This window comes from Furipterus horrens, unplaced genomic scaffold, assembly GCF_987537825.1.
Source record: "Furipterus horrens unplaced genomic scaffold, mFurHor1.1.pri manual_scaffold_7, whole genome shotgun sequence".
Taxonomy (NCBI): domain Eukaryota; kingdom Metazoa; phylum Chordata; class Mammalia; order Chiroptera; family Furipteridae; genus Furipterus; species Furipterus horrens.
In genome coordinates this window covers 47,084,892-47,097,602 of record NW_028327177.1, presented here as the reverse complement: position 1 = coordinate 47,097,602, position 12,711 = coordinate 47,084,892, and the positions used below count along the sequence as shown (strand labels likewise).

The 12,711-nt window shown below is 36.8% G+C and overlaps 1 protein-coding gene across 1 annotated transcript in view; it reads right to left on the bottom strand.

Annotated features, from left to right (window-relative positions):
* Positions 1–12,711, bottom strand: part of BPNT2 (3'(2'), 5'-bisphosphate nucleotidase 2) — a 33,898-nt gene that overhangs the window by 20,218 nt on the left and 969 nt on the right. The window contains exon 2 of the mRNA XM_090283675.1: positions 364–526. Within this exon, the coding sequence (XP_090139801.1) occupies positions 364–526 (163 nt within the window). The remainder of the gene's footprint in view (positions 1–363; positions 527–12,711) is intronic.

Sequence of the window (12,711 nt, the reverse complement as noted above, 5' to 3'; positions counted from 1 at the left end):
TACTTCAATATAGAAATAAAAACCTCAATAAATAGGTGTCAAATAGGAACCATTTTGTTTTAACTGCCAGAACTTCCCTTTCACTGAAAAATCAGTGACATAATGAGTAACTATTACCATTAAAAATATGGTATAAATACATTGGTTGGAAGGAGAGGGACGTTGAGAATAACAGATATAGTGCAAATGGTTCATATGACACTGCATTAATCCAGCTCTCTGTCTTAAAATCTAATGGAAAAGTTGTCTGAGATTGGTAAAAATATCTACCATCACATATATACCACCTGCCCTCATTCTGGTTGCCTGATAGATATATAATGGCAATCTAAAATTTAAGGTCAATTTTAATTTTAAAATTACCTGTATACTCCTGTGTGGCATCAAGTGGGTCAATCCAGACAGTAACACTTTCTGCTGGTACCTCTTTAGGGGTGGCTATTTCCTTCTGGATGTCCTCAGGAATTTTATGATCCCATAAAATCACTTCCTGATCGGTTGCATCCACATGTTCCTCTGTATTTATCTGCATGAAAAATACATGATAGTTAAAAAACATTTTTAAAGAAAAAAAAATCACTACCACAGAAAGGACAAAAGAGAAAAACATTTCAGAGAAAAATCACATAAATTACAAGTAGGTAAATCAATATTTTTGTTTATTTCAAGGCATTTCATTATAAAATAAAACAATATAGTAAAAGAAATTCCAGCAACATTTTGTATTCAAGTACTTTCCAGTCAAATATTCAAGCTTAGCTTGTCTAAGCAAGACGAAGAACCCAAATATAAAGCAATATAATACAAACCTCAAAGAAACAAGTGGGTTACTGTGCTTTCTGACAAACTCCCTTTCCAGAGTAGTTGAATGTGTATATACTAAATGTGATGCCATGCCTAGACTCCATAGTACAATGGTAGAGTGATTATAACAATGGCAGTACATGAGCAAAAAGTTATACAGGGTGAACCCACAACTATCAGTAATCTCTGGAAAGTACCCTGAAACATCCCAACATATCATCAGAGGTTAAAAATAGCAATATTCCTGAAACAAGTCACTTAAACCATAAAATATTTTAATTTTTTTCCATTACATTTAGTTCCCTTATATACTCCTCCCCCCAACAATCACCACACTGTGTCCATGTCTGAGTCCTTTCTCATTTTTGCTCAATCTCTTCACTCCCATCTCCCTCCGCCCCCGCTCTTAGCTGTCATCCAGCTCTATCTATGAGTCTGTCTCTATTTTGCTTGTTTGTTCAGTTTGCTCATTAGATTCCACATACAAGTGAAACCATGTAGTATTTGACTTTCTCTGACTAGCATATCTCACTTAGCATAACGTTCTCCAGGTCCCTCCATGTTGTTGCAAAGGGTAAAAATTTATTTTTCTTTTTTACAGCCAAGTAACACTTCATTGTGTAAATGTCCCATAGTTGTTTTATCCACTCATCTACTGATGGACACTGAAGCTGCTTCCATATTTTGGTAATTGTAAATAACGCTGTGATGAACATAGGGGTGCTTATGTTCCTTCAAATTAGTGTTTTCAGCTCCTTCAGATACATATTCCAGAAGTGGGATCACTGGGTCAAATGGCAGACCCATTTTAAATTTTCTGAGGTATCTCCATACTGCTTTCCAGAGTGGCTGCCCCAATCTGCATTCCCACCAACAGTGCAAAAGTGTTCCCATTTCTCCACATCCTCACCAGCACTCGTTTACTGATTTATTGATGACAGCCATTCTGACAGATGTGAGATGGCATCTCACTGTGGTTTTAATTTGCATTTCTCTGGTAATTAGTGATGTTGAGCATCTTTTCATATGTCTATTGTACATCTGTTTGTCCTCCCCTTTGTAGTAGTGTCTATTCACTTCCTTTGTCTATTCTTTAATTGGGTTGTTTTGTTTTTTAGGTGTTGAATTTTGTAAGTTCTTTATAAATTTTGGATATTAATACTTTATCAGATGTATTGCTGATTATGTTCTCTCATTCTGTGGGTTGTCTTTTTATTTTGTTGAAATTTTTCCTTTGCTGTGCAAGAACTTTTTAGTGTGATGTACAGTAGTCCTTCTCTATATCGCGGTTCACTTATGGCGGCCTCACTGTATCATGGGTTTTTTAAAAAATATATTTAATTATTTATCACAGATTTTTTGCTATATCACAGGGTTTTGTGGTACTGTATATGTACGTTGTTAAAGTTAAGTAGGTTTAAGAGTGTAGAATATGTTTAAGAACATAAGTAGTGTTTATAGAAGTATGGAAAAGGTTAATAAGAGAGTGGGAAAGGTTAATAAGGGACTGGGAACAGTTTATAAGTGTGTGGGAAGGGTTTATAAAGCCTTAAAATATATATAAATACTAAAATAAATGTAAGGTTCCTACTTCGTGGATTTTCACCTATTACAGAGGGGTCTAGAATGTAATACCCATGGTGAGGGAATACTATAGTCCTATTTGTTTATTTTTTCTTTTGTTTCTTTTGCCTGAGGAGATATATGATAAAATATTGCTACAAGCAATATTTTGGTGCCTATGTTTTCTTCTAGGATTTTTATGGTTTCAGGTGTAACATTTAGCTTTTGATCCATTTTGAATTTATTCTTGTGTGTGGTTTAAGAAGGGTTTAATTTCATTTTTCTGCATGTGTCTGTCCAATTTTCCTAACACTATTTATTGAATAAACTATGTGTAGCCCATTGTATGTGCTTACTTCCTCTGTCAAATATTAATTCACTGTAAAGGTATAGGTTTATTTCTGGGCTCTCTGTTCTGTTCCATTGATCTATGTGCCTGGTTTTATGCCAGTATCATGCTGTTTTGATTACTACGGCCTTACAGTATAGTTTGATATTAGGTAGCATTGATTCCTCCAACTTTGTTCTTCTTTCTCAGGATTGCTGTTGCTATGCAGGGCCTTTTGTGATTCCATATAAATTTTTGAAATATTTATTCTAGTTCTGTGAAATATCCCATTGGGATCTTGACATGAAGTGTGTTGACTCTATAGATTGCTTTGGGTAGTACAGAAATTTCAGTGATGTTAATTCTTCCTATCCATGAACATGGTATGTACTTCCACTTATTTGCATCCTCCTCAATTTCTTTCTTCAGTCTCTTATAATTTTCTGAGTACAGGTCTTTTACAGCCTTGGTTAGGTTTATTCCTAGGTATTTTGTTCTTTTTGAAGCAATTGTCAATGGGATTGTTTTCTTAATTTCCCTGTTAGTTTGTTATTAGCGCATAAAAATGCAACTGATTTCTGGGTATTAATTTTGTATCCTGCTATTTTGCTAAATTCATTTATCAGGTCTAGTTTCTTGGTGGAATCTTTGGGCTTCTCTATAATCGGTATCATGTCATCTGCAAATAAGACAGTTTTACTTCTTTCTTTTCGATATGGATGCCTTTATTTCTTCTGCTTGTCTGACTGCTATGGCTAGGATTTCCAGTACTGTAAAGAATAACAGATGAAAGTGGATATCCCTGTCTTGTTCCCAATCTTAACAGCAAACACTTCTAGTTTTTGCACTTTGAGTATGATGCTGGCAGTGGGTACATCATATATGGCCTTTGTTATGTTCAGGTATGTTCCCTCTGTCCTACTTTGCTCATAGTTTTTATCATACATGGGTGCTGGATTTTATCAAATGCCTTTTCTGTATCTATTGAAATGATCGTGTGGTTTTTGTCCTTCATTTTGCTTATGTAGTGAATCATATTTATTGATTTGTCAATGTTGTACCAACCTTGCATTCCCAGAATAAGTCCCACTTGATCGTGGTGTATCATCTTTTTGATGCACTGCTGTATTCAGTTTGCTATTATAATAAAATATTAGCAAACTGAATATTTATTATAATATATAATATTTATTGTTGAGGATTTTAACATCTATGTTCATCAGAAATATTGGCCTATAATTTTCTTTGTAGTGTCTTTATCTGGTTTTGGAGTTAGGATAATGCTGGCCTCATAAAGTGAGCTTGGAAGCCTTCCCTCCTCTTGAATTTTATGAAATAAGTTTGAGAAGGAGCCCTGGCTGGTGTAGCTCAGAGGATTGAGCCCCACCTGAGAACCAAAGGGTCACCAGTTCAATTCCCAGTCAGGACACATGCTTGGGTTGCGGGCCAGGTCCCTGTTTGGAGGCACGTGAGAGGCAACCATACATTGATGTTTCTTTCCCTCTCTTTCTCCCTTCCCCTCTCTCAAAATAAATAAATAAAGTGAAAATTAAATTATAAAGAAGTTTGTGAAGGAGAGGTATTAGTTCTTCACAGAATGTATGGTAAAATTCACCTGTGAACCAGCCATCCAAGGCTTTTGTTTGTTGGAAGTTTTTTGATTACCACTTCAATTTCACTAAGTGTAATCTGTCTATTCAGATTCTCTGATTCTTAGATTTAGTTTTGGAAGCTTGTATGTTTCTAGGAATTTTTCCATTTTGTTCAGGTTGTCACTTTGTTGGCATATAGTTGTTCATAGTATTTTCTTACAATTCTTTGTAGTTCTTTGGTGTTATTTCTCGTCTTTCATTTCTGATTTATTTATTTGGGTCCTCTCTCTTTTTGTCTTGATTAGTCTAGTTAAATGTTTGTTAATCTTGTTTATCCTTTCAAAGAACCATTTCTTGGATTCATTGACCTTGTATCTTTGTTTTTTTTTTTTTTTTTAACTCTGTTTACTTCTACATTGATCTTTATTATTTCCTTCATTCTACTCATTTGGGATTTTGTTTTTTGTTCTTTTTCAAGTACCTTTAAGTGTAAAGTTATATTGTTAGTTGACCCTTTTCTTGTTTTTTTGAGATAGGCCTGTGATGCTACGAATTTCCCTCTTAGGATTGCTTTCCCAGATTTTGGATCATTGTATTCTCATTTTCATTTGTTTCAAGTTACCTTTTCATTTCCTCCTTGATCTCATTGTTACCCCATTCATTGTTTAATAACATGTTATTTAGCTTCCATGTCTTTCATAAAATATTTTTAGTACAGTGCATAGTAAACATCCAATTCATCCATTCACTTTTTCCTTTATTGACTTAGCAAATGTCTACTGATTGCTTACTATATACTAGACACAGTGCTACGTCATTATATACAATGGTGATCAATATAAGCCATAAATCTGTGTTTGCGAAGCTTAGATTCTATTGAAAATAAACAATACACAAGATAAATAAGCAAACCATGTGGTAAGCTGGAGAAAATAAAGTAGGGCAGAACAGGGATTGTGTTGTAGGAGAGCAGAAGAATTTTACTTTAAGATAGGGTCACTAGAATTATTCATAATGGCCCCAAATTGGAAACTACCAAATGTCCATCAACTGATGAATGGGTAAACAATGGAATATTATTCAGCCATAAAAAGAAATGAAGTAGTGATTCATACTATAGCATGGATGAACCCCAAAACATTATACTAAGTGAAAACATACACGAGAGACTACATACTGGATGATTCTATTCATGTGAAATGTCTAGAAATAGTCAAGATTTATGGAGACAATAGATTAGTGGTTGCCTGGTGCAGGGGTAGAACAGGGATGAGCAGTAAATAGGCACAGGGATACTATTAGGGTGATGAAAATTGTCTAAAGCTGATTAATGACAATGGTAGCACAACTCAGCAAATTCACAAAAAACGACTGAACTGGACATTTGAAATGGGCAAATAATATGATATGTAAAATATTCTGCAATAAAGGTGTTGTTTGTTTTTAAAAGACAGGGTAGCTAAGAAAGGCAACACTGAAAAGGTGGTATTAGAGTAAGGGTCTTAAGGACTAAGCCTAGCAGGCACCCAAAGGACGCACACTCCAGCCCATGAAATAAAAAAATGGCCCTGAGGTGAGCATGTGCTTACCTCAGGGCAAGGAGGCAAGCATGGCTAGAGCAAGTGAGCCAAGAAAGTAGCCAGAGATGAGCTCTGAGGTCAGAGAGTAATGGAAACCAGATGATGAAGGGCTCTGCAGTAATGACACAGAATCAGTTGTCCTCCATCATAACCACTCTTAACAATGTACAGAGTCCTAGCCATTGTGGAAAACTAAAGAAGGCTAAGGGCATAGGGAGAGGTACAAGGATTAGAAAGGAAGAAGCAAAATATGCAATTGATATCTGATCATTGAAAAAATGCAAAAGAACCTGTGGATAAATTATAGAACAAAATATAGCCAAGTTGCTAGATATAAGGTCAATAATTATCAACTAACTGCATTTTTATAGATCAGCAACAAATATTTAAAATATTTAACATAAAAAAAGAAAACCACTTACACTCACAACAGAAATAAATTAGCTGGAAATAAATGTACCCAAGATTTTCAAAAACATCATCTAACAAATATATAAAAAGCATAATACAATATTTTTTCCCCTTCAGTGGTGTGTTGTAACTTCTCCACTGGACTCTCAGTCTCCTAGAAAGGTACTCTTACCCATGAATAACAGCCCAAATCTATGTTCTGTGAGGGCAGGACAGTAGAGAACTCCTCTCTTGCCATCTTGCAGACATTAAAGTATTTTGGTTTTAGAGCCCACACTTTTAATGACAACGTTAGGATACCTCAGATGAATATGAATGGAAGAGTATCACTGTGCAAAAACCATAGAATAAACTATGTACAGTATACTAAGAAAATTCTGGTTTAAGCCGCCATCTATCCCTTATTGGAATTCCTATAATAGCCCTTGACTGCTCTTGCCTCCTATGGTGCATTCTCTGACTCAATCATTCACTCATTCATTCATTCAACAACTACTAAATAACTGCTTTTATGGAGCTTCCCTTCTCACCCCAGCAACCTGCTATCTTCCTAAATGAGATTATATTACTCCTTACTTAAACTCCCAATGATTTCATGTCACACAGAAATAAAATCCAGGTTGCTTACTATCATCTACGAGGCAAGACCCGGATGATCTGGCCCCAGTAACCTTTCTCTATTTATACCCTTATTTACTGCACTTCAGACTTGTCTTCTGGTCCCTTGACCTCAGGGCCTTCGTACTTGTACTCTTTTGGTTATATAATACTTTTTGACCAAATTTCTGCATGATGATTTGCTTCATATCGTTCAACTCCAGCTCAAATGACAGTGCCTCAGAGTGGGTTTCCCTGACTATCCATGGCCAAAGCAGGATCCCTCAATCACTCTTCCCATATGTTATTTTTATTTCTTCCAAGCCCATATGAGTATGAAGTCAACTCATTTGTTTACATGTTTGCTAACTACCTGTACCAACTAGAACATAAAATCTGTGAGTTCAAAGATAGTTTCTCCTTCATTACTGCAGTAACCCCATCTCCTCTGCCTATAACAGTGCCTTAACAATAGGTGCTAAATAAATAGTTCTTGATTGATAACATTATTCTTCACTTATGTAGTTTTATTTCTTCTTCATAACCATTTCCACTCAATCTATTCTCCTTCTCTCATCACCACTGCCTATCTGTCCCAGCCCTCAACAGGGAATTAAAGAGTATGAAATCAAGATTCCAAAACACAATTAATGCTATTTATATGACACTTCAGTTACTTTGGGGTTAAAGAAGCTTTTGGTTAATACCTTAAGAAGGTACTATTTACTGCATTTCTCCATAAATCATTAGATCTTGATGACTTTTGGATATAATACCTCACACTGTCCTATCACACAATAGGCATTCAATAACTATTTTCTAAATGGATAACACTGCTCTACCTGCCTTATTCTTTCACATTTTCAGAAGCCTTTTACTATCAACTACTACCTCTCAAATATAGTATTATAATTAAATAGGCTCTAATGTCTTACATCTTAAAAACAAACATACCAAATATACATATGTGTGTATGTGGCTGATTTGGCTCAGTGGATTGAGCGTCGGCCTGCGAGCTAAGTGTCGCTGGTTCGATCTTCCAGTCAGGGCACATCAGAGAAGGAAAACTCTGACTCCAAAAAACCTCCGCTGCCTTGCGGCATACCTCTTCAGGAGAAAGGTTAAGGGAGTAAACCCTGACAGAAAACCCGGAGCCGGAGTCCCTAAGGCGGTTTGATGTTGTAGTCAACACCGGCAACTCCTGCGGCGCACCTGAAGCCAAGCTGTATTGACTCCGTCTTTCCCTTGGACCCTTCAGCTGCGAAGAGAGGGGGGGTCTGCTGCATGGGCAACAGCAGACCCTCCATATCACCCTGCCCAGGCTCTGTAGCTTCAGCTTCACTGGAGAGGACACTCCAGCATCATCGCAAGATGTCGATTCAACACGGGAGGAGACAGATACCGTGTCACTCCCGAGTCGGACTGCACAGCCATTCTCGGCAGTGCAGATAGACTCTTAAGAAGCTACACCATCGTCTCTAGACGGACGGCTGCCGACGATATATATATCTGCACAGAACCTTCTTTTAGCCCAATTTTTGAAAGACTTCTTGTTACTCACTGCCTCCATTTCCTTACCTGGCATCTTTTTCAACTTTGCTTCCTTCCTATCAGGCCCCCAAGCAAGCTCTCACAAAGTTCACCAATGACCTACATACAGAACCATTATTAAGAACATGTGTTCTATCATCAGAATTCCAGCTCCTCGATTTATTTGGTATGTGACTTACCCAGGCTAGTCACCTAGTCTTCCTGAGCTACAGTTACCCATTGATAAAAGTGGGTGACAAACATGTCTCTCTACGAGGTGCTTTGGATGACTCAAAGAAATAGAAAAGGTAAAACAGTACGGTGCTTAATGCAGAGTAAATATTTAATAAAAGTTGGCTGCTGTTATTCTTAAGTGACTCCTTTCAGTCTTTGTTATCCTTAGTCATAGGTCCTCATCTTCTGCTTTCACACAATATTCTTTCACTAAGTAATCCTGTCCATAACTGGTTTCAATAATATCACAACATTAATGACCTACAAATTTGTATTTCTAATTCAGAAATCTCAAGAGCTTCAGACCCACATATATTCAACTATCTCCTTAATATGTCCCCTTGAACATACCAAAGGCACCTTTAACTTAACCCAGCACTCTTAATCTGCCCCCTCCCTGGTACTTGTCATCCTTACTCCCTTTCACAATCAGCAAAACACCAGTTGTAAAAGCCAGAAATAGAGGAGTCATTTTTGACACATCCCTAGACATTTTCTCATATCCTTCCACATCTAACTTATCTACAATCATAACTCCAATTCAAAATGTATCATCTCTCATTTGAAAAAGCCTCCTAACTGGTCTACCCACTTTAAGCTATTACCCAAGCATCTACCCTGAGCACTTCCAATCATTCAAAAAACTGTAGTTTAAGGGTATACTTTAGTTATACCTCTCACAGTACCTTATATACAGAATTAGACCTGAGATGATTCTCAGATCATTAAGTATATCTCTGTGAACCTAAGATTATTTTCTAGCTGTATATCCATTGGCAAATTATTTAGCCTCTCCAAGCCTCAATTTATCTGCAAAATGAAGGCAATAGTACTCATCTCCTTTTTTTGTCAAGAGTAAATTAACAGTGGCAATAAGAAACTTAATTAAGTGCTTGTCACTTACTGAGGACTAAATAAATGTTAGCTATTAAAAGAAGCTGAGTATAACTTTCCCATTACCCAAGTTCTGGTGCTACGTCACACACAGCCTATTTTAAAAGTCTCCTAACCAGTCTCACCCACCTTCAGAAGTCCAAAGCTGAAACAAAGTATGGGATACTTGTAGGCTTCAATAAAAGTCAGGTAATTTTTCAGTATGCTAGGATTAAACTAAAGATCAGGTCCAAACTTCTTTAAGACTGGCATATAATTTAGCTCTGGCCTACCTTACTAATTTCTTCATGTGCTTCTGATTCAGACTCATCAGGCTACTACTCCAATAACTTTACTACTACGTATTGTAGTAAATTCATACTACAATACCACCTCTATTAGGCCTGCCCCACATAATTTTTCTTTCTTCCCCTCTGTCTGCAATGCTTATTTCTGCACTGATTATCACATTACTGGTTATCTCCATTTTAAAGGAGAAGAAACTGTAACCCAAAGAAGTTAAATGACTGGTCAGAATCACCTAGGCTGCAGACTGGACAAGATGTCAAGGCAAGTGTCCTTTGCACTATATTAGAAGTTAAACTCCTCCAGTGAGTACTCCTGTTGAAAAAATTTAACTCTCACCCTAAAGGTCAAGGAAGGCACAGACACAAGCTGCTCCTACCAGTTTGGACTACTAGGCTTCATCTGCAAATCAGTGTCAAAACTCTGAACAAGTCGAAGACAGGAGCCCCTCAAATAAAGAATTCCCTAATTTAAGTCAAAACTATAAATCTAAGTTCGTTATGTACTTGCCTGCAAATCTACTCCAACAAACTATCTTCAGCCTTCATATTCATCATTATCCGCAAGGATATGAGATGCAGGTCATACCAATGCTGCAGTTACTATTATTTTCATGCAGTGAAATCAAGTACTGCTAATGCGTTTATGGAGAGAATTGCTGCACTGAGGACTCTTCCAAGCCTCTTAACATGAGAAAGGCTGAAAACAACAAGGAGATACAGGGATCCTAGGCCAAACTTGAGTTTTCTTAAGACAACATTCACTTCTCCAGAGCAAAGCTTCTCAATCAGGGCACAAGTTGAAAAATTAAGCCAGATAATTTCTGTTTTGGGGGTCTTTCTACGCATTATGGTTTGTTTACCTTTTACCTACTAGATGCCAACAACATTCTACCCCCAGTTGTGACAACCAAAAATCACCAGACCTTGCCAAATGCTCCGTAGGGGACAAACTGTCCCCAGTTTAGTGCTCTGGAGGCACACCTGGTATATCATTTTTCTGAGAAGTGAACATTAAATAGGAAAGCTCACGCACCTTATTCTAGGAAGTTGTGGGAGAAAAGAAGATACTTCTCTCCATTTGCACAGGGCACCAGTATAAAAGAAATGAGTATCTGTGGCTTCTTGATGCTAATTTTCCATAAGAAAGTAAACTGAGCAGGATTCAATTTAAGTTCCTTACCATAAACTTCAGGTGAAGCTTCAAAAACAACCAGACGTTTAAGACTGTACTGCTGGGTGTCAAGGAAAGGAAGTAGAGAAAAAAAGAATCTATGACTGAGTCTCTATTTGGATGGCTACAACATTTGGTCTCTAGTCTAACAACCTAGTGACAAAAGGGAATAGTTCAACATGACACTATCCTATATTGCCATTGTATAAATGAACATAACCTCCTCTAGTTCATCAATCACTATGCAACATGAACACTAAAGATGTGCATGCAAACATTCGAATGATCCCAAGAAAACAAAAAGTTACATAAAGGCAGAGACTTCAACATCTACAATTTCGAAAGCTTAGCTTTGATGTTTAATAAAACACAGCTCACTACCCTTTGCAGCTATTTCCTTAGTGCTTGCTAGTAAGTGAGAAAGCAAACTCAGAATTCTGTGGAAATTACTCAACACAAAAGCTTTGGCAGAGGAAGAGTGGGGTAGTGTTTGCATATGAACACACATGCACAAACAGATTTATGTTTTCACTATTTAAGAGTATTTTTATCTTTACCTTAAAAAAAATATTCAACTTTTCTCGTTATGGTTCACTATTATTGATTTTAAACTTTTACAATTTTACTTTTTCCCTAGGAAACCATACTATAAGTTCTATTTTAAGTAGCCTCCTGTAACTAGCTAAAATGAAGAGTTAGTTGATATAAACTGTGTAATAAAGTCTCATGAGCCTTGGATTTCCCCTCTGTAAAATGGGCCTTAATAAAATTTACTTCTCAAGTTGCTGTGAGTATCAAATAGTCTTGCGTGGCCAGTATCTGGGCACCTAGAATACACTCAATAAGCTGTTACTATTCCTACTGTTATAACTATTATACATCAACTTCTCTAAAACTCTTGTTTATTCCACAAACTAGGGAAGAATGCTGTTTTGGAGGAGAGATGCAAACACATGTCTAAGCATAGCCTATGATGAAGCAGGGTAGGGCAAAAGAAGTGAAAATGTGTGCTTTGTTTGGGAACTCTTTTATCAATTACATCTGGTATTCAGCAGCTAATAATATAAAATTCAATCTTCCCTGCCACTGCAAAAAAAAAAAAAAGTAAGTAAACAAATAGAGGAAGAAAGAGAACCCTACATGATATGTAATTCTACAATGACAATACTCTCCTAACTCTTTCAAGAAAAACAGTACAAGGTCAAACACCTTCCAATGAAACCCAGGGTTAGATTTCACTGTTTATCTAATTAAATTCCACAGGAAACATTTTTTCTTACCAGTAGTCAAAATGGCTGAATTGCCCTAAGAAAATATCAATTCCTTACCAGAAATCGACCCAAAGGCAAATGTTTTTCAAATTTTATTTTATGGGGTAAAGAAGGAATAGACAGTTGAAAAGAAGTTGATGAGAAATACACTTCCAAACATTTCCTTGAAGGGCCCCAAAATATGTGCCATGAAGGGGGTCTTGATAACTACGACTAAAGTTAATTCATAAGTATCCACCCCACAAAGCTATGTCGGCCAGAAAACGTGTATTGTAACAGTCACGAACGTTCCAATAATTAAATCAAGAAAGGCCAGAGGACCTTGGGGCTTCCAGTGCAACCTTCTTCATTTTACAGAAGAGCTTAACCTTAGCATTTTGATGTGAAACCCCTCCCCAAATCCAAAGCTTCTGATCCCAGGTGCAACAGCCTTACTTACACACACCCGA